This window comes from Apodemus sylvaticus, chromosome 8, assembly GCF_947179515.1.
Source record: "Apodemus sylvaticus chromosome 8, mApoSyl1.1, whole genome shotgun sequence".
Lineage (NCBI taxonomy): Eukaryota > Metazoa > Chordata > Mammalia > Rodentia > Muridae > Apodemus > Apodemus sylvaticus.
The window spans coordinates 72,124,548-72,150,940 of NC_067479.1; the positions used below are offsets into that span (position 1 = coordinate 72,124,548).

General features: G+C 52.6%; 3 protein-coding genes across 6 annotated transcripts; 2 read left to right on the forward strand and 1 right to left on the reverse strand.

Annotated features, from left to right (window-relative positions):
• The first annotated feature begins 116 nt into the window (after positions 1–116).
• Tm9sf1 (transmembrane 9 superfamily member 1) lies at positions 117–8,070 on the forward strand. 4 transcript variants are annotated; one of them, XM_052191423.1, is made up of 6 exons: positions 117–213; positions 852–1,213; positions 2,479–3,097; positions 3,343–3,528; positions 5,994–6,267; positions 7,399–8,070. In XM_052191423.1, the coding sequence occupies exons 2-6, from the start codon at positions 869–871 to the stop codon at positions 7,790–7,792; spliced, it is 1,818 nt and encodes a 605-aa protein (XP_052047383.1). In that variant the 5' UTR covers positions 117–213; positions 852–868; the 3' UTR covers positions 7,793–8,070. The 4 variants fall into 4 exon arrangements, with proteins under 4 accessions (XP_052047383.1, XP_052047384.1, XP_052047380.1 ...); XM_052191424.1 differs by lacking the exon at positions 117–213 and adding an exon at positions 351–428; XM_052191420.1 differs by lacking the exon at positions 117–213 and adding an exon at positions 469–680.
• A 76-nt stretch (positions 8,071–8,146) lies between these two features.
• Ipo4 (importin 4) lies at positions 8,147–18,490 on the forward strand. Its single transcript, XM_052191418.1, has 30 exons — positions 8,147–8,509; positions 8,596–8,682; positions 8,831–8,910; positions 8,996–9,037; positions 9,729–9,858; positions 9,945–10,124; positions 10,384–10,449; positions 10,551–10,652; positions 10,740–10,823; positions 11,033–11,197; positions 12,354–12,407; positions 12,557–12,666; positions 13,127–13,235; positions 13,381–13,510; positions 13,714–13,827; positions 13,907–14,020; positions 14,204–14,324; positions 14,478–14,589; positions 14,700–14,818; positions 15,102–15,179; positions 15,251–15,308; positions 15,392–15,497; positions 15,578–15,771; positions 15,903–15,950; positions 16,269–16,394; positions 16,503–16,711; positions 16,811–16,943; positions 17,030–17,134; positions 17,997–18,066; positions 18,172–18,490. Exons 1-30 carry the CDS (start codon positions 8,441–8,443, stop codon positions 18,300–18,302), a joined length of 3,246 nt encoding a protein of 1,081 aa, XP_052047378.1. The 5' UTR covers positions 8,147–8,440; the 3' UTR covers positions 18,303–18,490.
• Positions 18,491–18,886: 396 nt separating this feature from the next.
• Rec8 (REC8 meiotic recombination protein) lies at positions 18,887–25,997 on the reverse strand. Its single transcript, XM_052191419.1, has 19 exons — positions 25,282–25,997; positions 25,129–25,197; positions 24,899–25,041; positions 24,747–24,822; positions 24,230–24,350; positions 22,566–22,650; positions 21,943–22,022; positions 21,673–21,808; positions 21,517–21,592; positions 21,350–21,441; positions 21,029–21,078; positions 20,607–20,744; positions 20,251–20,317; positions 19,996–20,162; positions 19,809–19,857; positions 19,478–19,544; positions 19,263–19,382; positions 19,086–19,192; positions 18,887–19,006 (listed from the first exon to the last, which is right to left on the reverse strand). Exons 1-19 carry the CDS (start codon positions 25,419–25,421, stop codon positions 18,921–18,923), a joined length of 1,869 nt encoding a protein of 622 aa, XP_052047379.1. The 5' UTR covers positions 25,422–25,997; the 3' UTR covers positions 18,887–18,920.
• Positions 25,998–26,393: the final 396 nt, after the last annotated feature.

The following is a 26,393-nucleotide window of genomic DNA, read 5'->3' on the forward strand; positions in this document are numbered from 1 at the left end:
GACCTCAGCAGCCAGGGGCGGGTCCCGCCTTTACCCGGCCGCGCTCCCGCTCCCCAGCTGTCTCTCTCCAACCTAGGGAGGCCAGCCAGCCTGCACCAGACCCCGTGGGGAGACGCCCGCGACACGCCGGCGAGCATCGATAAGTTCCTAGCTCAGGAGAGAAGCCTTCCCGCCTTCCCGGAGCTGAGGTCCCCGTCGGCGAAGGCGGAAGTGGTAAGACTGACGTGTCCGGGTTGCTGTGCTGCTCGCCGGGACGACCACGGGCATCGCTCGGTGGCTCAGGGAGCGATCTTTGTGGAATCCGTGGCGGGGCCGGGTGGCGGGCGAACCAGAGCTCTTCGAGGAGCATTTGAACGAGCCGAGAGCCCGTGCTGGCGACGTGGCAGCAGCCGCGGCAATCAGGCGCAGCGGCGGACAACTCGGAGGAGGTCCGTCGTCAGGTCCTCGCCAAGCCTACAGCTCCGGCGCCGCTGTCTGGAAGACCCGGGCAGAAGCCCAAGGGCAGCTTCGGGGCCCTGTGAGGCCACTGGCGCCTCTTTGGCCAGCCGGTACCTCGCAGTGAGGACCCCGGAGCTGCGGCGGGTGCCCCTTCCGGAGCAGCGAGCCTGCCGGGCGTTGCTATAGAAACGGGTTGGCACGCGCAGCCTCGGGCGGGGGAGGCCTAGAGGCGCGAACCCTAGGTTGGGAGTGCTATTGAGTGCACGCCAAGCCCGGTCTTTGGGATAGAAGTCCGGTGGATGGAGGGGAGGGGGGCAATGGGAGGAGGTGGAGCCAATGGGCACTTGAGAGACCAGACCCGGGGCATCATAATTTGATTCCTAGTTTCTGTAATCACGGGATTCCCCCAACAGGTTCTGCTGCCTTAAGGATGACAGTCCTAGGGTACCCTCGAAGTTGGAGCTGCCAGTGTTTGCCAGTCCTGATACTGTTGCTGGCCATAGGCCATGAGCCATGGGCGGAAGGTGTCACGCACTACAAGCCCGGCGACCCTGTCATTCTATATGTCAACAAAGTGGGACCCTACCATAACCCTCAGGAAACTTACCACTACTATCAGCTTCCAGTCTGCTGTCCTGAGAAGATCCGCCACAAAAGTCTTAGTTTGGGTGAAGTACTGGATGGGGACCGAATGGCCGAGTCTTTGTACGAGATCCGCTTTCGAGAGAATGTGGAGAAGAGAATTCTGTGTCACATGCAGCTCAGTTCTGCACAGGTCAGCTCTCCACATCAGTTATCACTTAGCCCTCCTTGCCAGGGATTAAGGGTGCCTTGCATCTATAGTACCTTTATGGAAATGATGTTTGGACTCCAACCACAACCCAGTGCACTTGCTTAGATGTTCAGAATTGACTTTTCAAGATTACATGGAACCAGAGATGCAGAATGGAGATTAGAGCCTGGGGCTCCTGCTGTCAGTAATAGGTCCCAGACTCCTGTGCAAGTCTCCTTCCTTCCATACATGCCTCTCTTTCACAGCTTCTTCACTTTCTAGCCTTTCCTTTTTTTTTTTTTTCTCTCTCACAAATTTTGGAACTTCTTAGTTCCAGTCTTTTTATGCTTTGCTCCATTTATTTTTCTGAGACTTTATCCTAGCAAAGAGATACTTCTTTTTTTGGGCTAATATACCAGAATCAGTGAGTCTCAATGGGAAACAGTTTTGTACCTAAGTACTTTGGCAATGTATAAAGACACATTGTTTCGTTGGTTTAGGGTTTGTTCTTGTTTTGATTGTTGACATAAGGTCTTACCATGTAGCCCAGGCTGGCCTAAAACCCAATATTAACCTTTTAAGTACTGGGATAACAGGGATGTTCTATACCAGATCCTTACCCACCCAATAAGATAGGGTTTCTCTGTTTAACAACAGCTTGGGATGATGCCCTGGAACTCACTCTGTAGATTAGGATGGCCTTGAACTCACAGAGATCTGCCTGCTTCTGCCTCCCCAGTCCTGGGACTAAAGGCGTGCACCACTTGGATTTTTTTTTTTTTTTTTTTTTTTTTTTTTTTTTTTTTTTTTTTTTGCTTTTTTGAGACAGGGTTTCTCTGTATAGCCCTGTCTGTCCTGGAACTCACTCTGTAGACCAGGCTAGCCTCGAACTCAGAAATCCACCTGTCTCTGCCTCCCAAGTGCTGGGATTAAAGGTGTGCGCCACTACTGCCCGGCTTGGAAATAATTCTGATTGTCACAATACAGTGGTACTATTGGCATGTGTGGGGATCAAGGGTGCTGTGGCCCCTGCAATGCACAGTATCTCCTACAACATAGAATTATCCAAACCAAATTAGGAGCACTGCTGAGTGTTCTCTTCGAAACACTGTTTTGACCCCGAGCGGCTCTGTGTGACTGACTCCTGAGTGTGCTTTTCCAGGCACTGTTTGACTCCGAGCGGCTCTGTGTGACTGACTGCTGAGTGCTGTTTTCCACTGTTTAACCCCAAGCAGCTCTGTGACTGACTCCTGGCTTCTTCTCTGTAGGTGGAACAGCTGCGCCAGGCCATTGAGGAGCTGTATTACTTTGAGTTCGTGGTAGATGACTTGCCAATTCGTGGTTTTGTGGGCTACATGGAAGAGAGTGGCTTCCTGCCACATAGCCACAAGATAGGCCTCTGGACACATTTGGACTTCCACCTAGAATTCCATGGAGACCGAATTATATTTGCCAATGTTTCAGTTCGGGACGTCAAGCCCCACAGCTTGGATGGGCTGCGGTCTGATGAATTACTGGGCCTCACTCACACTTACAGTGTGCGCTGGTCTGAGACATCAGTGGAGCAACGGAGTGATAGGCGCCGAGGTGATGATGGTTTCTTCCCTCGAACCCTGGAAATCCACTGGTTGTCCATCATCAACTCCATGGTGCTTGTGTTTTTACTGGTGGGTTTTGTGGCTGTTATTCTAATGCGTGTGCTTCGAAATGACCTGGCTCGGTACAACCTAGATGAAGAGACCAGCTCTGGAGGCTCTAGTGATGACTTTGACCAGGGCGATAATGGCTGGAAAATTATCCATACAGATGTCTTCCGCTTCCCTCCATATCGTGGTCTGCTCTGTGCTGTGCTTGGTGTGGGCGCCCAGTTCCTGGCCCTTGGCACTGGTGAGGGGATATGAGTTGCTCTCAGAGGGTAGCAGATAGGTCATTAGAAAAGTTCAGTGGATTTTCTCTTCTGTTCAAGGTGAGAGAAAGACCTAAGGGAGTGGGTAGCTGTAGTGTGGGTGCGTGTGGGTTTTCCTGACGCTAGTAGAACTAGCAGAATCACTTGAGGACCTGGGCTAAGGGGTGTGGTGTCTGTCTCTGACACCGAGGTGTAGGTTGAGACCTGATTGAGCCTTCCCCTATAGGCATTATCGTCATGGCGCTGCTGGGCATGTTTAGTGTACACCGTCACGGAGCCATCAACTCGGCTGCGATCCTGCTGTACGCCCTGACCTGCTGCATCTCTGGTTATGTGTCCAGCCACTTCTACCGGCAAATTGGAGGCGAGCGTTGGGTGTGGAACATCATTCTCACCACCAGCCTCTTCTCTGGTGAGAAACTCCCCCTTTTATTGGGGGGTCTGTCTAGACTTAGTAACTAAGAACACACCATGAGTCCTGGGGCAGAATCACAGTGTGGGGACTATAGGGGGAAATTTTTAATACTTGTGTTTGAGTGTTTTGCCTGCATGTGCAATATATATACAACATGTACAACATTATGCAACTCATGCATACAGTCCCTATGGAAGCCAGAAGGTATTGAATCCCCTGGAACTGGAGTTACAGATGTTTTTGAGCTACCATGTGGGTGCTGGGAACTGAACCCCGATCCTCAGTAAAAACAGCAAGTGCTTTTAACCACTGAGCTTTTTCTTCAGCCCCTGGGTAGGAATGAGGGTAGGGGCTGGGGGTGGGGTCAAAAGACAATCCATCAAAAAGAATCTATTATCTTTTTTTTTTTAAGATAGGATCTTGACCTATGTAGTCCAGGCTGTCTTTGTTTTTTTTGTTTTTTTTTTTGTTTGTTTGTTTGTTTTTGGTTTTTCTTTTTGGGGGCGGGGTTCGAGACAGGGTTTCTCTGTGTAGCCCTGGCTGTCCTGGAACTCACTTTGTAGACCAGACTGACCTTGAACTCTGGCTTGAACATGCCTCTGCCTCCCAAGTGCTGGGATTAAAGGCGTGCGCCACCACTACCCGTCCTGTTTTTGGATTTATAATCCTCCATCTTAACCCCTTGAGTACTGTGGCAATAACCCAGGAAAATACCTATTTCTTTTTGAATAGTTAAAAGTTGTTAAGTGCTGGAAAGTGGCTAGACACTGGTTAGCATTTGACGTATCCTCCCCTTTAGTCTGCACAGTAGCCTTGTGACATAGGTAATATAGCCCCCATTGCACAAGATGAGGACACTAAGCTAGGACAGGGCCTCACTCTGGCGCCCACGAGAGCCCGTGCCTTTGTTAGTCCTGCCCCAGCCTCCCAGGTTCTGGGGTTCCGGGTCCCATCACCATGCCTGGGCTTCAGCCATTTGTGTGCATGTGCTCAAGTGCTTGTGAAAGTGTGCAGTTGTATGTGTGGAAACAGAGGGCATCCTCAGGGGTCACTCCTCATTCACTGTCCACCTCTTTTGAGAAAAGATCTCGCAGTAGCCAGGTGGTCAAGACTAGGCTGCTTGGCTGACTCGCTTCAGTGGTGTCTCCACTGCCCCAGTGCTGAGATTATAAACATGAGAGCCAGGCAAGGTGGAACACGCCTTTAATCCCAGCACTCGAGGCAAGCAGCTCTCTCTGAATTCCAGGCCACCCTGGTCTGTACCTTGAGTTCCAGGATAGTCAGGGTTACTTAGACCCTGTCTCAAAAAAAAAAAAAAAAAGCATGCGCCACCATCCCTAGCTTTTTTTCAGGGGGGACCAGGACTTGAATCTAGGCCATCATGATTGTAAGGCAAGCATTTTACCCACTGAGCCAACAGTCCCTCAGATGTTATGCTCTAATTGATATGTGTACACACGTATATGTGTGCACTTGTATGGGTGCTGTGTATTCATGTGCATTTGGAAGGAGAGGTCAGAATCGGGCCTTCCTTGGTAGGTCACCTTACCTTTTGAAGCAGGGCGTCTCACTAATGTTAGACTCATTGAATTAACTAGGCCTGGTGGCCAGTGAGCCTTAAGGATCCTCCCATCTTTGCCTTGCATCTACAGTGATTATGAGCTCTGGCCACCAGTCTGATTTATTTTTGTTGTTTCTCTTGCATGGGAATGTTGGGGACCCACCTCAGGTCCTCATGTTTTCCTGGGAGGAGGAGGGGAGGGCTTTACTGCCTGGACCATTCCCTCCACCCTCCTAAATAGCATTCTTTTGTTTGTTTGTTTGTTGGCTTTTTGAGACAGGGTTTCTCTGTGTAGCCTTGGCTGTCCTGGAACTCACTCTGTAGACCAGGCTAGCCTCAAACTCAGAAATCCACCCGACTCTGCCTCCCAAGTACTGAGATTAAAGGTGTGCACCACCACTGCCTGGCCCTAAATAGCATTCTTGAATTTATTTTTTGATACTGTTTTTATTTTGGAGGTAGGTTCATTCTGGCCTTCAAACCAGTTTGCCTTTTCAAAGACGGTAGTAGTCTGTATTCTGAACCTTTTTATTTCCAATCTGATGTATTTGACTTATATTCTATCCCATTTATATATTTGAAGCATGGCTTTCTGATAACAGGTCCTTAACCCAAATGATTGTTTGTTGGCTTTTTGAGACAGGGTTTCTCTGTGTAGCCCTGGCTGTCCTGGAACACACTGTCCCGCGCGCGCGCGCGCGCGCGCGCGCACACACACACACACACACACACACACACACAACAATGAGCAATAAAGGGCCAAGGTGAATTCAATCAACTCTGGCCTCTGGAGCATAGGTGGGCCCCGTAAGTGGCAGGCTCCTTCGTCCCTTTCCCCTTAGGTCCAGTCAGAGTGGGGTGTCAGGGATGTTGCTCCTACTGCTGACCCTCCCTCCTGCAGTGCCTTTCTTCCTGACCTGGAGTGTGGTGAACTCAGTGCACTGGGCCAACGGTTCGACACAGGCTCTGCCGGCCACAACCATCCTGCTGCTTCTGACAGTCTGGCTGCTGGTGGGCTTTCCTCTCACTGTCATTGGAGGCATCTTTGGGAAGAACAACGCTAGTCCCTTTGATGCACCTTGTCGCACGAAGAATATCGCCCGGGAGATCCCATCCCAGCCCTGGTACAAGTCTACTGTCATCCACATGACTGTCGGTGGCTTCCTGCCTTTCAGGTATCCCCACTCCTACCTTGGCCATCCACTCTTGGCAGGTTTGATTTGGTTTGGTTTGGTTTTGGACACCAGAGGGTTTTTTGGTTTATTTTGTTTTGTTTTCTGTTTGTTTGTTTATTTATTTATTTAATTTTATTTTTTGGTTTTTGGAGACAGGGTTTCTCTGTATAGCCCTGGCTGTCCTGGAACTCACTCTGCAGACCAGGCTGGCCTCGAACTCAGAAATCTGCCTACCTCTGCCTCCCAATGCAGGGGTTACAGGCGCACCGCCCGGCTGTGTTTTCTTTTTTTGAAGCAGTCCATAAGGCTCACGGGCACTCAGAGGTAGAGGCAGGCGGATCTCTATTAATTTGAGGTCAGCATGGTCTACAAAGTTCCAGGACAGCCAGGGCTACTGAGAAATCCTGTCTTGAAAAACCAAAAAGAAAAAAACCTTAAAGTTGTCTGGCCTTGGGTGCTTGAATTACAGATGCAAGCCACCACCCCTGGCCTGTGGCTGCATTTTGACTTACCTTTGCGTTCCCAGTTCTCTCCGTTCCATAACCTAGTACTAATCCTCAGCTCAGCCAAAGCTCACCATCAGGAAAGAGCTAGTTCCCATCTGAGTGGTTCACTGTGTAGCTTTCACTTAGCAACTGAAAGAGAAGTGGGCGTCACGCCTTGTATCAGAGCCTGTAGAACCTGATTTCTGTTTAGTGATTACCTGCACGGTACCTTTTAAACAATATAGAAGGAAGCAAACAACACAACTGGCATTTGTCGTACAGAGCGTGCTTCCCTTGAAGCACTGTCCCGAGCCACATCCCAGCCCTTTTTTACCTTGCATTTTGAGGAGGTCTTACGTTTTCCAGGCTGGCCTTGAACTTGCTTTGTAACCCTGATCGACTTTGAACCAGGCAATCCTCCTGCCTCAGCCACCCAAATGTGTGTGTCACCAGGTCTAGTTAAGATCTCTGCTTTCAGCCTGTCAAGGAAGATGTTCACGAAACAAGAGCCGCTAATAAACTAAGCTAACAGGCAGAAGGCTCCTCAGGCTGCTCATGTCCTTAGCTGCGGCTGTGCACGGGGTCTCCGCCTACACAGCTACGGCTGTGCAGGGCCTTAGTGAAGGGTGGATGTTGTCTTTCACAGTGCCATCTCCGTGGAGCTGTACTACATCTTTGCCACCGTCTGGGGTCGAGAGCAGTACACTCTGTACGGCATCCTCTTCTTCGTCTTCGCCATCCTGCTGAGTGTGGGGGCCTGCATCTCCATTGCACTCACCTACTTCCAGCTGTCGGGGGAGGATTACCGCTGGTGGTGGCGGTCTGTGCTAAGCGTTGGCTCCACCGGCCTCTTCATCTTCCTCTACTCGGTTTTCTACTACGCTCGGCGGTCCAACATGTCAGGGGCAGTACAGACAGTAGAGTTCTTTGGCTACTCTTTACTGACTGGTTATGTCTTCTTCCTCATGCTGGGCACCATCTCCTTTTTTTCTTCTTTAAAGTTCATCCGTTATATCTATGTTAACCTCAAGATGGACTGAGTTCCGAGTGACAGGACTGACTGTGCCTCTCTCCTGCCGTCATCATGCCCCAATGATTTCACTTGATAGCTTCTCTTCTGACCGAATTGTGTGCTGGCATTGTCGCCTTCCTTCCCTCTTTACCCCTTGGACCTCCCTTCTTTAGAGAGGACCTGGAAATTAAAAATCTCTATTATATAAGGAATATATATATTTGAACTTTTTAAGTTGCCTTACGTTTTGGTCCTGATTTTTTTTCTTTTTACAATTATTAAAATAAAATTTATTAAGAAAAAGGATCCTGTAGTTGGAAATTTTGGTCTAGTTATAGAAACCCGAGGCCTGTTGTCAATGAACAGTTGCTTTGAAAACTCGAGTCCGCTACTGCCACGCAAACTCTGGACTCTGGGAACGGTCGGCACAGGGGACCCGCGTAGCCGAGACCGGCTCCGGCTTAGTGCTCAGCCGGACGGAAGCCCGGACTGACGCCATCCACTAGCTTTCCGCAGGAGATTTTGAAGGGAAGCGAGCTGAATCACCCAGGCGACTGGAGAGACGCATAGTAACGCCCTTTCCGCCGGAAGTTGTTGTCGGAGTCTCCACGTGCCGTTCCTCCCCCCTCCCCACCCGGCCCTGTAGCGGCGGCGGCGGCTCGGCTCGGCAGCTGCCATGGAGCCTGCGGGTCTGGAACAGATCCTGAAGGAGCTGCTGCTGCCGGACACCGAGCGCATCCGCCGGGTATGGGCAGGCCTGACCGGGCTCGGGGAATGGGGACGGGAGGCTGTGGGGAAGGCCCCGGTCTTGACCCTCCAGCCTTCCGTCAGGCTACGGAGCAGCTCCAGACCATCCTTCGGGACCCTGCTGCCTTGCCTGCGCTCTGCGACCTGCTGGCAACAGCGACCGACTCTCAGGCGAGTTACCTGCTCCTCCATGCCGAGATCCTGAAATCCCTCACTGTGCCTCTGGTCCCGCCCCAGCCTCCGCCCCCTGCGGTCCTAATCTGTTCATCCCGTCGCTGCCTGGGATGCTCATCGGGCTGGCTACCCCTTCTCACCCTAGATCCGCCAGTTTGCAGCGGTCCTGACCCGCAGAAGGCTAAACAATCGCTGGCGACGCTTGGCACCTGAGCAGCGGGAGAGGTGGGCTAGATTGAGGAGGGGAGGGGCCGGGCCTAGTCGGCTTTTTGACAGGCCGAGTAACAAGCCTTTGCCACCTGTCTTCCAGCCTCAAGTCCCAGGTCCTGACAGCACTGCAGAAGGAGACCGTGTAAGTATGGAACACCCTCTCCCCGGGGCCCTAACTGATTGGGGCTGAGACGCTCTCTGGGCTTCTACCTTTTTCAGTCCCAGACTAGGACATAGGGATCAGAGATTTAATTCATTAAGACCTAGAAGGTAGGTGAAGCAAGTGAAAACTAATGTTTTTGAGAATGGGTGAAAATGATCTGCTAAACCCAGATCAGGAAAACAAGACTGAATTCAGCTTGTCCAGTGGTGCCAAACGAACGAGCCAGATCACAGCGCCCCCCTCCTTTCCTTACCCCCAGATGTCGTCGTCGTTGTTGTTGTCATCATCTATGGGGCCTGCCTTAGGAAAGACTGCCCATACCTGAATGCTTCCCTCCGGGCCACTCCTGGGGCCTGGGGCATTGTTTACAAGGGAAGGGCAGTGAAAGGTGTTTTTTTGTTTTTGTTTTTGTTTGTTTGTTTGTTTGTTTGTTTGTTTTTTGCTTGTTTTTTTTGGGGGGGTGTTGGTTTTTTGGATTTGTTTTTTTTTTTTGAGATAGGGTTTCTCTGTATAGTCCTGACTGTCCTGGAACTCCCTCTGTAGACCAGGTTGGCCTCAAACTCAGAAGCCCGCCTGCCTCTGCCTCCCAAGTGCTGGGATTACAGGCGTGCGCCACCACCACCCAGCGCAGTGAAGGGTGTTTATGGATGAGCAAATCTTCTCTTTGCAGGCATTCTGTGAGTGTCAGCTTGGCCCAGCTCTCAGCCACCATTTTTCGAAAGGAAGGCCTGCAAGGCTGGCCTCAGTTCATGAACCTTCTTCAGCACAGTACTCACAGTACCCATAGCCCTGAGAAAGAGGTACCAGCATTGCCCTGTTGGCAGGAAGGAGGAACTAAGGCTGGATCGACCATGAGACCCTTTTCTTATCCCCTGCTCCTGGACAGGTGGGACTTCTGCTGCTGAGTGTGGTGGTGTCTTCCCAGCCTGAAGCATTCCACGCCCACCAGCAGGAGCTGCTTCAGCTTCTGAGTGACACCCTCAGTGAGGTCAGCTTCCCCGGAGTAGTCTTCTACTCCCTGCGCACCCTGACTGCCATTGCCCGCTACCTCAGACCGGATGATGTGGTAAGACACCGGCTGTCACACCTTAACCCCTGTCATTGCCTGTGTCTCTTGGTTTCGTGCCCTCACTTTCAGAAGTTTTGGCCCAAGCTGCTTTAGAGTTTTATTCTGCCTTCGGTTTTTCCTCAGGGTTGAGGGGATAGTGTGAGCCCGGCCTGGCTGGCTCCTCAGAGGGTGTGTCACAAGGAAGCCTGCAGTTTCTGGCTCCTGGGATTAGGCTGTGTGTACTTCTATGTGATTAAGCTCACGCTGTGTCTTCTAGTCTCTTGCACGGACGCTGGTGCCTAAAGTCGTTACTGCAATTAGGACTCTGATCCCCTTAGATGAGGTAAGGACAGATGGGAGAGCTCTCCTTTTGGGAGGGAAATGGAGGCACACCCACCCTGGTCCCCTAGAGGAGTGAGTACCCGCTGGCTTACCTGTCTACAGGTAAAGGCCTGTGAGGCCCTGGAGGCCCTGGATGAAATGCTAGAGACAGAGCTGCCCATCATCAACCCCCACCTCTCGGAGGTCCTCACATTTTGCCTAGAGGTGAGCCTGGAGTGGGTGTGGCCCTTGCTTTTCAGTTTGCCGCCCAGTTTTCTGGCTTGTTTCTGATTCTTGTTAGTGTCTGTGTAGGTGGCTAAGAATGTGGCCCTTGGCGAGCCAATTCGTGTCCGTATGCTCTGCTGCCTCACTTTCTTGGTCAAAGTCAAAAGTAAGGTAAGTTCCCTCTGGGGATGTTACCCTATCCCGCTGTCCGTCTCCACCATTAGTCGAGTTTGTCGTCTTAGTCCTGCTAAGGCCAGGCACAGCCTTCTGTTCCTGCCTAGGAGATGGGGAATCTCTGGCTGGGCCCCTTGAAGTTGGGAGGATGGAATTTCCTCATGAGCCTGTTGTGGGAAGGTGCTCAGGGATGGTCCTCCCCTCAGGCCTTGCTGAAGAACCGCCTCGTGCCACCCTTGCTGCATGCCCTTTTCCCTATCATGGCTGCTGAGCCGCCTGTGGGCCAACTGGATCCTGAAGACCAAGATTCTGATGACGATGATTTGGAGATCGGGCTGATGGGGGAGACTCCCAAGCACTTTGCTGTACAGGTGACACATTGGCCCTATCTTCACCGTGACCAAATGCCTCAGAGAAACACCTCAAGGGAGGAAGTGTTGTCATGGCTTCAGAGATTCCCATTTACTGTGGTGGGAAAGGAATAGCCAAGTAGAGTGGTTCAGGCCACGGCAGCCCGGAAGCAAACCAGAACCGTTCACGTTATGGACAGGAAGCCGAGAAGGGGTGTACAACAAGGAGATGGCAAGGTAGCGCCCAGAGGGTGTGGCCCAGACTAAGCTCTGCCTTCTCCCTTTTGTTCCTCCTAGTGACTGGCATTAGATCACGACTGGCATTAGATCATGACTGGCATTAGATCATGACTGGCATTAATTAGATCACGACTGGCATTAGATCATGACTGGCATTAATTAGATCACGACTGGCATTAGATCATGACTGGCATTAGATCATGACTGGCATTAGATCACGACTGGCATTAGATCACTAACCCATCAAGAGATTAACTCAATCTTGAGGTCAGAGCCCTCCTGATCTCCTAAGCATTTCACAGTCCAATCAAGTTGATTATTGTTTTATTTGTTTGTTTGTTTATTTATTTATTTATTTATTTATTTGGGTTTTGTGAGATAGGGTTTCTCTGTGTAGCCCTGGCTGTCCTGGAAATCACTCTGTAGACCAGACTGGCCTTGAACTCAGAAATCTGCCTGCCTCTGCCTCCTAGTGCTAGGATTAAAGGCGTGCACCACCAACCGACCGGCTCAAGTTGTTTATTAAAATTAACCTCCGAGCTGGAGGGATGGCTCAGCAGTTAAGAGCACCAACTGCTCTTCCAGGGGTCCTGAGTTCAGTTCTCAGCAACCGCCTGGTGGCTCACAACCATCTGTAATGGGATCTGATGCCCTCTTCTGGTGTATCTGAAGAGAGCAATGGTGTACTCCTATAAATAAATAAATCTTTTTAAAAAATAAATAAATAAAACCAACCACCGCACCCAGATGGCCTGGTTGGCACTCTAAGCTCAGCTTCCAGCACTTGGGAGGCTGAGGTAGAATTGTAGGCTTTGGGCATTGGAGCCATCCTGTCTCCACAAACCTAGAACCAGCCATCACAGGTGGATTATGGGCTGGGTGTTAAATGAGATCAGGAGGTTAGAGGTGGCGTTACAGTCTACATGAATTTCCTCAGGTTGTGGACATGCTGGCATTACATCTTCCCCCTGAGAAGCTCTGTCCCCATGTGGTAAGTGTGACTCTCTTGCCCTTACTAGCCCTAGGTAGGTATAGTCCCTTAAAGCCAAGGCTATTTGGGGATAGATGCTTGTGACGGGCCTGTTGACAAAGTAGCGGGCGGCTCTTGCTGAGCTCTCAAGTGGCCGTGTACTCCCCCAGATGCCCATGCTGGAAGAAGCCTTGCGGAGCGAGGCCCCATACCAGCGCAAAGCAGGCTTCCTGGTGTTGGCCGTACTATCCGATGGTGCTGGTGACCACATCAGGCAAAGGTATTACGTCCGTTCCTGTCCCAGGCTGAGGTGCACCACGAGGAGAGGACGGCTGTAGGTTCTCTGGCAGGCCTGGTACCCCAGTTTCAGCTTAACTGGCTTTATTGTTTATTTGTTTGCTTGTTTGTTTGAGACAGGGACTCACTATGTAGCCTTGACTGTCCTGGAATTCATAGAGATTTGCCTGGATCTGCCTCCTAGATAAAAGATGTGCATCACCACTCCTGGGCCAGCCTCTTTTTTTTTTTCCCCCTTAAATGGTTTTCCAAGACAGGTTTCTTCAGGTAGCCCTGGCTGTCCTGGAATTCACTCTGTAGATCAGGCTGGCCTCAAACTTAGCGATCTACCCACCTCTGCCTCCCAAGTGCTGGGGTTAAAAGTGCATCACCACCATCATTGGGGCTGAAACTAGGGTCCATCAGTCCTGTCCCTCAGACTGTTCTCTGTCCCGCCCATTCAGACTGCTGTACCCACTGCTGCAGATCGTGTGCAAGGGCCTGGATGACCCATCACAGGTCGTTCGAAATGCTGCTCTGTTTGCCCTGGGCCAGTTCTCAGAGAATTTACAGGTCAGTGGAGCCTAATGCAGATGGCCACCCCGAGCCTGGGGACCCTTGTCCCTTACACTCTTATCTCTTGAGATGCTGCGGCTGCCATCAGCAGGGTGCGCCCTGGAGGTAAGCCTGACCAGCGTCCCACTTACTTCTTCCTCAGCCCCACATCAGCAGCTATTCTGAGGAGGTGATGCCCCTGCTCCTTACCTACCTGAAGTCCGTGCCCATGGGAAACACGCACCACCTGGCCAAGGCCTGCTATGCTCTGGAGAACTTTGTGGAGAACCTAGGTAGTGACGGCCGAGGAGAGTCCACGGGGTGGGGTGGGGGGGGGAACAGCACATTGGCTAAGGAGGCACACTGTTCGTCTTCCCGAATCACTCGCTGCCTGCCTGGGTGTGGAAGGGTTGCACTGGCTGTCGGGCTAATGGAGGTCAGTCAATTTTGCAAAAGATTAGAGACCTGAATTGTGAGTAAAGAAACGCTCCCATAGGGCCCAAAGTGCAGCCCTACCTTCCGGAGCTTATGGAGTGCATGCTGCAGCCTCTGAAGAACCCCAGCAAGGCCCGGACCAAGGAGCTGGCTGTGAGCGCCATAGGGGCCATTGGTGAGCCAGAGGACCGGGGAGCCCGTGCTGGCCAGACCCCAGTCCTGCCGTCTCTGACTGTGCTCTGTTCTCCCCGCAGCCACAGCTGCCCAAGATTCCCTGCTTCCCTACTTCCCCACCGTCATGCAGCACATCCGGGAATTCTTGTTGTCTGGCCACGACGACTTTCATCTTGTGCAGATCCAGAGCCTGGGTAAGGCCCTTGTTACCTGATGCTTCCCTGATCTCTCCCAGGGCAGTCAGGTCTTCCTTTGATGAAAGGGTGTTCTCCGTGTTAGACGAGAGAGAAGGGTAGACTCCCGATCTCCTTCCACGGCACCCTCGTTCTCTGGTCTCCGTCCACACCTCAGTGCTGACTGAGCTCTTGCTCCCACAGAGACCCTGGGAGTGCTAGCACGAGCTCTAGGAGAGTCCATGAAGCCCCTGGCTGAGGAATGCTGCCAGCTGGGGCTAGGCCTGTGTGTCCACATAGATGACCCTGACGTGAGGCGCTGCACGTGAGTGACCTTTCCTTCTGCCTCTCACTAGAGTGACAGTTCCCATCCCAGATACCAATCCTTCAGTTTTGGGGACAGCCAGCGTTCCTGGTCTCTCCCATTTGGTCTGTCTATAGCAGGCAGCACCATACAGATTCTCTCTCTCTTTATCAGGTACAGCCTGTTTGCAGCCTTGTCAGGGTTAATGGGAGAGGGCTTGGGACCCTACCTGCCTCAGATTACCACGCTCATGCTGCTGTCGCTGCGCTCCACTGAGGGCATTGTGGTGAGCAGAGGGTGGGTGTGCTGGGCCAGTTAGGCCAGGCTAGCCCTGTGGTGGGATTTATCTCGTGGTCCCACCTGAGGCAAAGTCCGCGATCTGCTTTCTTCATCTAGCCTCAATATGACGGGATCAGCTCCTTCCTTCTGTTTGATGATGACAGCGATGCAGAGGAGGAGGAGGAGCTCATGGATGAAGATATGGAAGAGGAGGAAGATGATTCGGAGATCTCGGGGTAGGAGGGGTGCTCTTCTACTGAAGAATGTAGATTTTGAGCCAGAGGGGGTGGTACGTGCCTCTAATTCCAGCACTCAGGAGGCAAAGGTAGTAGGATCTCTGAGTTCAAGGCCAGCCTGGTCTACAGATTGAGTTCTGTACACAGAGAAAACCTGTCTAGAAAAAACCAAAACCCAACCAAACAACAAATACGTAGACTTTAATTGTGGGCGTAGCCGCAGTGTTAGGTCTGCCCCCTGCTGGCAGGCAGTCGTCATTACTGCCTCCCCATCTTTCCGTAGGTATAGTGTGGAGAATGCCTTCTTTGATGAGAAAGAAGATACCTGCAGTGCCCTGGGGGAGATCTCTATGAACACCAGGTGAGCAGCAGCCCTGCGGTGCTGGGGACCACACCCAGGATCCCTTTCCTCATTGCTGTGTCTCTCCGCAGTGTGGCCTTCCTCCCATTCATGGACCCCATCTTTGATGAGGTATACAAACTCCTGGAGGTAAGTTAGCGGCATCCTCACGCTTCCGTTAGGGTTGGCCCCACCCTGCACTGCCGGGCGTACACCTGCCCTCTTCGTTCCAGTGCCCTCACATGAATGTGCGGAAGTCAGCTTACGAAGCTCTGGGACAGTTCTGCTGTGCACTGCATAAGGCCAGTCAGAGAAGCCCTTCAGATCCCAACAGTACTGGTGAGGACGGGACGCCAGCAGGCGGGGAGCCCTGGGGAGTGGCAGGGCCTCACCAAGGCTCCCTCCAATTGTGTCTCCAGCTCTGCAGTCCTCCCTGGCTCGAGTGATACCAGCTTACATGCAGGCAGTGAAGGTAGAGAGGGAGCGCCCAGTGGTGATGGCCGTGCTGGAGGCCCTGACAGGGCTGCTGCGCACCTGCGGCAATCTCACTCTGCAGCCTCCTGGGCGTCTCAGTGATCTCTGCAGCATGCTCAAGGCTGTGCTGCAGAAGAAGGTAAGCAGGGAGTGGGGTTGGGCCCCAGAAGGCTGCATTGGCAGCGGCTTTAAGTCCTCTGCCTACCTCGCCACCACTGTGGAAAGGAGAAGACAAGGGAGCCCAAGCTCAGCTGAATATGTCTTCCACAGACAGCCTGTCAGGACGCTGAGGAGGACGACGATGAAGATGATGACCAGGTGAGAGCTACAGATAAGAGTGGCCTAGACCCCCTGAGTTGGCCCCGTAGGGCCGGCCGTGGACAGTGCACTGAGTTCAGCCTGCAGGAGCTAGGGCTGCTAAGAGAAGCCAGTGACTTCCGCAGCGCCACCCTCATCGAGAAGGGCAGTGAGGAGTAGAGGACAGGCAGGCACTGAGGCTGGGCAGAACTGGGTTATAAGTGAGGAGCCAGCCCAGGAGCCGCTCAGCCTGGGAAGCAAGGGCAGAGGGAAGCATAGCAGGGTTGGGGGTGTGCTCCCAGAGCTGGCCCAGGGCACTAGTCCCTCCTGGCTCCACAGGCAGAGTATGACGCCATGTTACTAGAGCATGCTGGAGAGGTCATCCCTGCCCTGGCGGCTGCAGCTGGAGGACATGCCTTCGCTCCCTTCTTTGCCACTTTCTTGCCATTATTGCTGTGTAAGACGGTGAGTGCCCTCCCCCAGCCCGACACGTCCACCTACGTATGCATGCAGTGCTCGTGCCCTCCCAGCTCTGCTGCCATGCCGACCTGAACTCCTTCAACCTCCCTATAGAAACAGAGCTGTACGGTGGCAGAGAAGTCCTTTGCAGTGGGAACCCTGGCGGAGTCCATTCAGGGTCTAGGTGCCGCCTCCGCCCAGTTTGTGTCCCGCCTGTTCCCTGTGCTGTTAAACAATGCCCGGGAGGCAGACCCCGAGGTGCGAAGCAATGCTGTCTTCGGGCTGGGCGTGCTTGCTGAGCACGGGGGCTGCCCTGCTCAGGAGTATCCTCTGCTTGCAGGAGGGAAATGGGGTTGGAAGTGAGCCCAGGGATTTGGTGAGGAAATCTGCCAGTGTGTGTGCATTCCTTAACTGTGGGCCAGCCACTTCCCTAAGCTACTGGGCCTCCTTCTGCCCCTCCTGGCAAGGGAGCGACATGATCGAGTCCGTGATAACATCTGTGGGGCTCTTGCCCGTCTGCTGATGGCCAGTCCGCCAGGAAAGACAGAGCCCCAGGTAAAGGACGTGGCAGCAGGCGGGGCTGGGGACCAAGGACCATAAAAGGGATGGGACGTGTGGGCCTGAGACTTGTGTGCATCCAGGTGCTGGCTACCCTGCTACATGCCCTGCCCCTGAAGGAAGACATGGAGGAGTGGATCACTATAGGTCACCTCTTCAGCTTCTTGCACCAGAACAACCCTGAGCAGGTAACCCTCCTGCTGGAGCTTAGAGCCAGGGAGTGTTAGGCTCCAGTCTAAGGGACGGGCGGAGGAGATGCTACTTGAAACTGATGCATAGGAATTTGAGGTTAATTTCTGGAACCCTACAGGCCAGGCTTGCCTCGAACTCACAGACATCTGCCTGTCTCTGCCTCCCCAATGCTGGGATTAAGGGCATGTGCCACAACCACCCGGCATTTCTTCTTCTTGAAACAGGGTGCCCTGCATCCCTGACCAGCCCAGCCTCTTAGATAGCTGGGGATGGCCTCGAGCCCTCAGTCCTCCAGTCCCCCCCCCTCCCCCGCCTCCCAAGTGCTGGGATTCCAGGCACGCATTGCTGTTTATAATGTTATCAGTGCTGGGGATCCAGCCCAGGCTTCATGCCTGCTGGGCCAGCACCTCCACCAGCTGAGCTACGGCCTCAGCTTCTTTCTTCCCTTTTTGTCCACAGAGTTGGCCTAAAGTCTGAGATACCTTCCTCTGGGGCTGAGCCAGTAGTCAGGACTTTCCTAGGTCAGGGCTGGGAAAACCATCCGCTGCTGCCCACCCCCATAGGCGTGTCTCCTTTGGGATGACCTGACACATTACAGCCTAGGGTGGGACCTGTGCCAGGGTTCTTAGATTACCTTTTGTCTTAGGTTTTTCTGTGTAAGTTGGGGGGCAGTATTTGGATTTTGGGTTTCCCTTGCTCTTAAAGCTGACATCTTTGGTTACACATCTTAATCTCTAAACAGAGGTTGTTACCATGTTTGTTTATTCTGGTTGTGTGGGGTGTCAGTTCAGACAACCTCACAGGCTCCGTTTCCACCACTTACCTGCTCTAAGCCCGCTGTCACTGCCTTTTCCACAGGTTGTGGATGTGGCTCCAGAGCTCTTGCGCATCTGCAGCCTGATCCTGCCAGACAACAGGATCCCGCCAGGTGAGGCTGGGCAAGGGGGAGTGGGGGCAAGCAGGGCTCGGAGCCTGGGGCAGTATGGGCGGAGGAACCAGGCCCTTCATCAGGCCCTCTCTCTACTCTACCCAGACACCAAGGCAGCACTGCTGCTGCTCCTGACGTTCCTGGCCAAGCAGCACACCGACAGTTTCCACACAGCCCTGGGCTCTCTGCCAGCCGATAAAGCTCAGGAACTGCAGGCCATGCTGGGCCTCACTTAAGACTGTAGGCTACAGCTGGGCCAGGGCCCGAAGACTATCCCACAGCCCTGGTCTAGTTCGCCTCACCAAAGACTCTATCCATTGGAAGTCAACCGTGCTGTTTTAACAGGGGTGTCTCTGGGTCTGAATCTATTACAAGCAGAGCTGTGACATCATACTCTAATAAAGGCGCTTCTGCTTGGTCACTAGCTCTCTGCTCGAAGGCTAGAGGTGTGTGTTCAGAACTGAGACGGAAGGATGGGGCTGGGGCAGCGCCACACTGAAGAGGTCATCCTGTTCCTGCAGAAGACAGTCCTATCCACACTGCAGGCTCAGCCGGCCTTGAAACCAGGGCTTTAATTCCTTCATTCACTTGCGCATCTGGCTGGCACACATACATAATTTAAAATTAAAAATAAGCTGGGTGGCGCACGCCTGTAATCCCAGCACTTGGGAGGCAGAGGCAGGTGGATTTCTGAGTTTGAGGCCAGCCTGGTCTATGGAGTGAGTTCCAGGACAGCCAGGGCTACACAGAGAAACCCTGTCTCGAAAAAACAAAAATAATAATAAATAAATAAATCTTTAAAAAAAATAAAGAGGCAAAGTCCAGTGAGGCAGGATGTGGTTTAATGAACTTGCTCAGGGGAAATTGGGTCCAGGATGAATCAGGAGGCACCCATATGGCTTCTGTTGTTCCACAAGAAGGATCTTCTGTGTGGACAGCACTGGTCAGAAAAGGACGCAGGTCACTATAGTGTGCGCAGCAGTCTCTGTCCTGCCCCCCCCCCTTGTACCTACACTCACCCAAGAGCAGATAGAAGACCCGAGAAGCCAGCTTTCGGGGACTGAGAGGGGGCACCAGGCTGCTGAAGGCAGGTTCCCTATTGGCCTGTAGTTCCAGTGCTACGGCCCTGCAGGGATAGGGCTTGTCAACTGGGGTAACAGCCTGGCCCTACCCCTAGAGGGAGCCCTCCCTGATACCTAAGCACAGCCTCTGAAGAGAGCAGTTCGGGCCCTGGGGGCAACTCCATAGGCACTTCAGGAAGTTCAGGCAGCATGGGCAGCGCAGGGGGCTCTGGCTGCCCCTCCTCAGCCCAGGCCCTAGGAAACCAAAGGGATGATGGAACAGGACAGGTAGTCATGACAGTGACAAAGGCAGGGCCACTAGGCTCTGAACTCACCACCAGGATGCTTACCACCGTTCTTCTGGGGGGATGAGGCTCGTTCGAGACTTCTCCTCTTCTGCTGCTTCTAGGGAGAGCTCTGTTGAGGGAGAGAACACTGAGGGAGCCTGCTTGACTCTGAGGAATTGGGACCTTGTAGCCAGGCCAGGGATGTTGTTATGTGGTGAGGCATAATCTGGAGCCTCGTTGAGACTTGTACAGAGCGGGAGTGCTGGACACTCAAATCTATGCTTTAATGCTCTGCGTCCCCCTTCACTGTTAGAAATGGCCGCAGCCCCTGGGGTGCTAGCTTCCTGAGACTGCTTAGGACAGTCTCCATTCTCCCGTCCTGTACAGTGCTTACCTGACGACAGCATGAGGGGCCCGCTGGGCTCCTGGGCCTCCCTCAGGACCTGCAGGTGAGAGCAAGAGCTGAGGCCGGAGCACCAACAGTGTCAGGGTCGCAGTCCGGGGAGCAGGTGGTGCGCATGAGGAGGTCAGCGGCTCTCACGGGCTGGGGGTGCTAAGGGGCACTGTGGAGGAGGCGGTACCTCAATCTCGCTCAGAGCCTCAGTCTTTCTCCTTTCTTCCCTGTCTGCTGCTCTCTCTTCCTCAGCCGTCTCTTCAGTCTCCAGTTGTAGTCTTTGTCTGAGCATTCGAGGGGGGACCTGGGCACAATGGGTCCATAAAGCTAGTAGTTCTGGGGGTAACCAGCCAGCTGAAAACAAAGGAAATGGCTTTCAGTAGTAAGACTGAAGATTGCAGGTTGGGAAGCTCCCACCTTCTCCAGTTTCCACCATTCTTACAGAGAGTTGGGGTTCTGAAGAGCTCTGCTGGGCTTCTGAACATCGTCTTGGGAAGCTGGACCTCTGGCTGCAAGATGGTGGAAGACCAGTGGCCCTTTCATGAGATAGCCCCTTCCTTCCTGCCCCTCCCTTGCTATACATTGTTCTGGGGCCCCTGCCCTGTGTTCAGGCTCGAGGCCCCTGCCCTCTAGTGCTTGAGGCTAAAGGGGTCAGTGATAACCTGTGTCTGACTCTCACAGCCTCACTTCTAAGAAATAGGGCCTTCTTTTCATCAGATTCCCATTGTTCTTAGGAGTATAGAAGTCCAGCCAGAGCTGCAGGCCTCTCCGAGATAGGGAGACCTGGGCTGCACTCACATATTCCCAGCAGTGAGCCTCGGGCTGCAGCTGTTCCGCAAACTTCTCCCGGGTGATCTGGGTCTCCTTGTCCAGGAATAACTGGCGCCGGCGGGGGCGCCTGCGGGGAAGTGGCCTCTGGAGAGATCGGAGCCTCTCCTGAAGGAGGGGAGCAAGAGTCAGGCTGTTCTCCCCTTTCCCAGTAGACTACCCGTGGGCCCACACTCTGCCTCTCCTCAGCTGTCTGGGGAAGAAAACCTGGGTAAGGTCCTTACTCAAGCTCACACCTACTGGGAAGTGAGGCCGCCCCACGAGGTTTGGAAAGGGATATCTTTTACTGATAGAAGCAAAATCCTCACTGTACACTAGTAATGGTCCTGGGCTTAAAGACAAGGTTATAGGACAGGAAAGTAAAAGGGCAGCTTGGGGAAAAACCTACTCACCTCTGTCCTCGGTGGGGCCGGCAGACGCAGCTCCGGAGGCGGGGTCACCTCTGCAACAGTACCCATAAGCCCTCTCACTATTTCTTTTTCTTTTTAAAGACAAGGTCTGGCACTATAGCCTAAGCTGGCTTCGAGTTTATGGCAATCCTGCCTCAACCCCAGCTTCTGGGGTGACTGGCCTACAGATACAAGCTCCACACCAGACTAGCCTTCACTCTACCAGCTGCCAGCACAAGCCGCCCAGTGTCTCCCTCAGAAGGTGGAGATACAGGCTTTAGTCTCTGCGACTGTGCAAGTGTTCTCAAAGTGATAGACACTTACCAGTGAGTAGGGCCCCAGGCTCCCAGCCGGTTGTTTTCAGTTCCTCTGGAGGGAAGATCTGCCCTGGAAGTGGTTCTTTTGTCTCTTCAACCCTGAGAGGAAATAGGCAGATAAGGAAACCCTTCCCAGCAATGACCCTTTTCCAGGTACTGGATTCCTGCTCTTACTGTGCAGGAGGAGCTGGAGGCGAGATCGGGGAAACCAAACCATCACCTTCCAGGGCCCGGGGTTTTTCCTTGGATTCTGCAGAGAAGATCAGAACAATTAGGAGACAGAAAGACAGGACACTGTCCATTCCTAGGCTGGCTGTACAGGGATCTGACCATCCAGTGGTGGTGAAGCCCTCCGCCTCCGGAGGAGCCTGCGTCTTCGCCGTTCTTCTAGCAATATGGCATCGTCTTCCTCTGCAATCAGCAGGTCTAAGTCTCCTCGACTGATCTCTGGGAGATCCTGCTCCCCCTACGGAGGGAGGAAAGGAGTGGATTTTTGGAGTCTGAGCCCAAGGAAGCTCCTTGGGTCTATTGGGACAGAGTGGGGACATGGAAGGGATGCAGTGCTACTGGGTGGAACCCCATGTTTAAGGGGAAACTCGCCTCGATCCGCAGCATTCGAATGGGCTCTGCCTCCTGTAAGGTGATGACCTCAGGGGACTGTACGGTGGCCAAGGTCCTGTCTGGAAGGGTAGGAAAGTCATACCAGGCATACTGCTTCTTTCTAAGTTGTTGGGGCAAAAACATGGACTTTGGAGACCAAGAACTAGACCCAGGCAAGTTACCAGCAAATATTCCCAGTACTTTTCTTTTTTGTTTGTTTTTGAGACAGGGTCTAAGTATATAACCCTGGCTATCTTGGAACTCATTCTGTAGACCAGGCTGGTCTCAAACTCAGAAAAGCCTTCTTCTACCTCCCCAATGCTGGGACTAAATACTCCTCATCACCTGGCCTGGCTCTTCCTGGGATTACTGCTGTCCACTTGGGGCTTTTTTTTCTAAACATTTTTCTTTAAGTAAATGTTGAAATGATTTCCTTAACTAGTCTTAGCTGGCTTTGAACTCAGTATTATACTTGCAGTTTTCCCCATCTCTGCTTCTCAAGGAAATGGGATTACAGGTGTGGATCACTGGGCCCAACTGGACCTGGCTTCTTTTTAAAGTGATATTTTTTTCAGCCCTCGGGGGATTCTGTGCCTTTCTACAGCAAGGCTCTCTCTGCTAACCAGGCTTCCTGGGCTCTGGAGTGGCTTCAGGAAGGGTCTCCTTACGAATTTTCTCCGGGGTTGCAGCCTCTAAAAGGTGTCGAATCTTTGGGAAGAAATTGGAAACAAAAGATAGGTCTCAGCTTCAGTCCTCTGTGCCCTCTCTTCAGACATGCAGTGTACACTGGATACCAATCTGGCAGTCTCTGTAATTCTTATCTTGGAATTTTAGCTTTCTTCATCTATTTGATTTTGAGACAGGTCTTGTTGTGTAGCCCAAGTTGGCCTAAAATTGTTTAAAATATTTTATTTATTTATGTATGTTTGTATGCACCCTTGGAGGTCAGAAGAGGCAATAGATGCTGGATCCCCAGAGCTGGAGTTATAGGTGGCTGAAGGCTGGTAGTGAAGTCCTGTTCTATGCAAGAGTAGGACACACTTATAACCACTGAGCCATGGCTCCAGCCCTGTCCTGTTTAAATTTGACAGTTCTCCTCCCTGAGACTTTTAAAAAAAGATGTATGTATTTATTTTATATGTGTGTGTGTGTGTGTTCTATCTGCATGTAAATCAGCATGTGGTTGCTGGGAATTGAACTCAGGACCTCTGGAAGAACAGCGAGTGTTCTTAACCACTGAGCCATCTCACCAGTGCTCCTTGAAACTCTTGAATTCTTATTTTAGCTTACATTTACCACATCCAGTGTGAGTGTGTCTGTGTGTGGTGTGTCTGTGTGTGTATGAGTGTGTGCGTGTTTTCCTTCAGAACTGGGAATCAAATCTAGGACCTTGTACATGTTAAGCAAATACTCTCTAATGGGCTACCCCTCAGCCCTAAACCAAACATCTGAGCCATTTGACAACAGCATGTCAGAGGCCACCACCACCTAGTGTCTCTCCTGCCCTGGCTCTGAGCTCAATTTGTGTTGTCATGGACAGAGACAAAGAGAATGATTCTTGGGTAGCTGGTGGCGGGGACAAATTTGTGTGCAATTCCAATAGATCGATGAAAAGCAGCTTAGTAAAGTGTTCAGATTCCAAGCGTCATTCACTTCTGGCTTCACGTGGGATGATGATTTCATGGGAAAGGGCAGCATCTGAGCTATGTGTGGAAGGACGGCAGGACCTGACTAGCAGAGAATGAGTGGCCGCTCTCTCACAGTTGGGACGCTCATTTTCACAAGCAGAAAAAGTTAACGTGGCGCCTTTGGGACATGTGCAGTGGGCTGGTGTTTGGGAGCTAAGGTGTCCAGAGAAGAGAACAGAACAGAGATGAGCACCCCTAAATCCAGGTACCAAGGTCCCTGGATGCTGACAGTCTGCCTTCAGGACCAGCTGCTTAGATGGGAAACGGGCCGGAGTAATAGCTAAGCTGTGGGAGGTGGGAGAAGACAGGGAAGACAACAGCAAACCCTTGACCCTGAGAGTGGTGGGGACAGTGGAAGGAACTGGGGGGCGGGGGGGAACGCCCCTGATGGGGAAACCATCCTATCAGGTTGGCCCTACATAAGCAAGGTCCAGGGCTCTGCTTGCTTGCACCCTGCAATCCCCCTTGCTCCGTGGCCCGTATGGAAACCCGTGTCAGTGTCCCATTCCAAGATCTCAGCTCCAGATTGACAGGGACACCAACTAACTCCTGTTGTCTCTCGACTTCAGAGGGAGGGGTTCTAGGGGAGTGAACCCTACCTGAGGAATATCAAAAGGACTGGGAAGACTGGGCTCCACAGACATCGTCCCAAAAAAGGGCTCTGGGGCATCTTCCAGCGTCTCCATCATGGCCAGGCAGTTGGGAAGAAGCGAGCTAGGTCTGGGAGAGAACGAGCGATGTGAAGGCAGAGAGGCTAAGGGTGGGTGGGATGGCTGGGCTGGTAAAGGCGCTGCCACCAAACCCGCGGTCCCTAACCTCATCCCTGAATTTGAACTAACAAAAGGAAGAGAGCCCACTTTAGCGGTTGTCCTCTGACCTCCACATGTATACAATGCCCTCTCCCCCTCCCCCTTCCCCTCCCCCTCCTCCTTCCCCTTCTCTCTCTCTCCCTCTCTTTCCTTCTCTCTCTCTCTCTCTCTCTCTCTCTCTCTCTCTCTCACACACACACACACACACACACACAAAATGCATGCATGCCCAAGCAAATGTTAAAGCAAAACAAGGCAAGGCCAAGCAGCCGGGTGGGTACGGTTGGCCTCAGTCCCAGGGCCTCACAGGTCAGCCTCCTCCATATCAATTCGAATCCGCAGCTGGGCGCGGTTTAGGTGCTCTAGAATATGCTGGATGTCTTCTGCGGGTGAGAACAGGGAAATAAACAACCTGGCCATAGGTCCTTCCTAGCCCGCCTCTGGAGTTGCTAGCCTTACCCACAAGGTACTGGCACTGTTGAAAGTAGACCCTTATCACACCAATCTGAAGCTGGGCGGAGAGATAGAGGGAGAAACGGGGGCGGGGCAGCCCGTGCGTCGGAGGTTGCACTCTTACCAACACATAATTCAGGATTTCCTCGCTGGGAGAACAAGAAGCCCTGATCAATGCAACACTCAAAGCCCAGAAGCCCCAAACCAGAGACGCCTCCCTCTTTTCTGCGTCTTACCAGGTCTTTACTACGTTCACTTTCAGGTATTCACGCTTCACCAAACGGCTGCCTCTGGTGGCCGCCAGCCTGGAGGGGCGGGGACAGGCACGGCTTGTCAAAGTGAGATCCCACTACTCAGGCTCCTGGCATAGCCATCAGCCCTGTGCTCACCAGATAGTGGCGAAGCAGCCTGTGTGGCGCTGAAGCACGTTAGGATAGTAGAACATCTTCGCTGCGGGCTTCACGCTCTGCACCAACCCCGTTCGGAGCTCAATCTGAATTTTTGAGAACACGAAGATTTCCGGCACCATTGAAGAGTAGGAATTTGGACAAGGGTGTGGCAAATGTGGATGCAAAAAGCCCAGTTAGTAAGACGACCGGCTATTGGAACTGAATTGGGAGATAACCAGAGACACAGAAGCTAGGCACCCGTCCTCCGGCGGTCCCTAAGAAGGTCTGCACACTGCGCATGTTCGTGAGGCTTACCTTCAGAGCTCTGTCCAGGCAGAGATGCAGAGATGCAGAGATGCAGAGATGCAGAGATGCAGAGATGCAGAGATGCAGAGCTCCAAGAGAAACCCGGGCAGAGACACAGAACAGATCTTCAGGGAAGACTGAGTCCTGTCCTGGTCAAGGGGCCGACAGCACTGTTGTCGTCGTCGTCGTCGTCGTCGTCGTCTAGGTCTGGTCGCCCTCCAGCGGGACGAAGTGCACACTCTCTAAGGCTTTGCGCCACGACAGCCAATGAGGAGCCGCGACGGAAGGAGCTCCGAGACACCTGGTGCCAGGCAGCAAAACTCAGTTCCAGGCCATAGGCTCTTGGAGAATAGTCGCCAGCCAATCAGGAGAATCCTGAGCGCTACCAGGGCTTTGTGAGGTGTCCTGGCCAATGGGCTCTCGTTCTCTCGGGTAGTAACAAGGACTTCTCCAAGGTGCTAAGCTGACCCACCCAGTCTCTCCCTGGCGACAGCTAACAAAGTATCTTTTAGGAGCCCGGGTCATGTGAAGGGCAGATGTCTTGGTGCTGCTTAAGACACAGATGTAAGGGAAGGGACCTGACCTGTCCTTACTCCTAAAGTTCACCAACCCGATTTTGTGCCCAGGAACGGTCTGTGCTGTGCTAAGTGCAAGAAACAGTGTGAGGTGGCCTTTTATTCAACAGGAGAGAAAGCAGCCAAGGGGGCTGTAACTACAAACTCCTATAATCTCAGCTGATATTTGGAAGGGAGGCAAGCTGAAAGCCAGCCTAGGCAATTTAGACACTAGCTCTGAACAAAAAAGCA

Excerpts from the sequence above, each read along its gene's own strand:
- Rec8 (XM_052191419.1), bottom strand. The coding sequence starts at position 25,421 with ATGGTGCCGGAAATCTTCGTGTTCTCAAAAATTCAGATTGAGCTCCGA. Across the intron at positions 25,198-25,281 it reads GGCTGCTTCGCCACTATCTG|GCTGGCGGCCACCAGAGGCA; the intron begins GTGAGCACAGGG and ends CCGCCCCTCCAG. Across the intron at positions 20,745-21,028 it reads CGGCCCCACCGAGGACAGAG|GAGAGGCTCCGATCTCTCCA; the intron begins GTGAGTAGGTTT and ends CCCCTCCTTCAG.
- Tm9sf1 (XM_052191423.1), top strand. The coding sequence starts at position 869 with ATGACAGTCCTAGGGTACCCTCGAAGTTGGAGCTGCCAGTGTTTGCCA. Across the intron at positions 1,214-2,478 it reads TGCAGCTCAGTTCTGCACAG|GTGGAACAGCTGCGCCAGGC; the intron begins GTCAGCTCTCCA and ends TCTTCTCTGTAG. Across the intron at positions 3,529-5,993 it reads CACCACCAGCCTCTTCTCTG|TGCCTTTCTTCCTGACCTGG; the intron begins GTGAGAAACTCC and ends TCCCTCCTGCAG.
- Ipo4 (XM_052191418.1), top strand. The coding sequence starts at position 8,441 with ATGGAGCCTGCGGGTCTGGAACAGATCCTGAAGGAGCTGCTGCTGCCG. Across the intron at positions 8,911-8,995 it reads GCACCTGAGCAGCGGGAGAG|CCTCAAGTCCCAGGTCCTGA; the intron begins GTGGGCTAGATT and ends CCTGTCTTCCAG. Across the intron at positions 13,236-13,380 it reads AGTTCTCAGAGAATTTACAG|CCCCACATCAGCAGCTATTC; the intron begins GTCAGTGGAGCC and ends CTTCTTCCTCAG.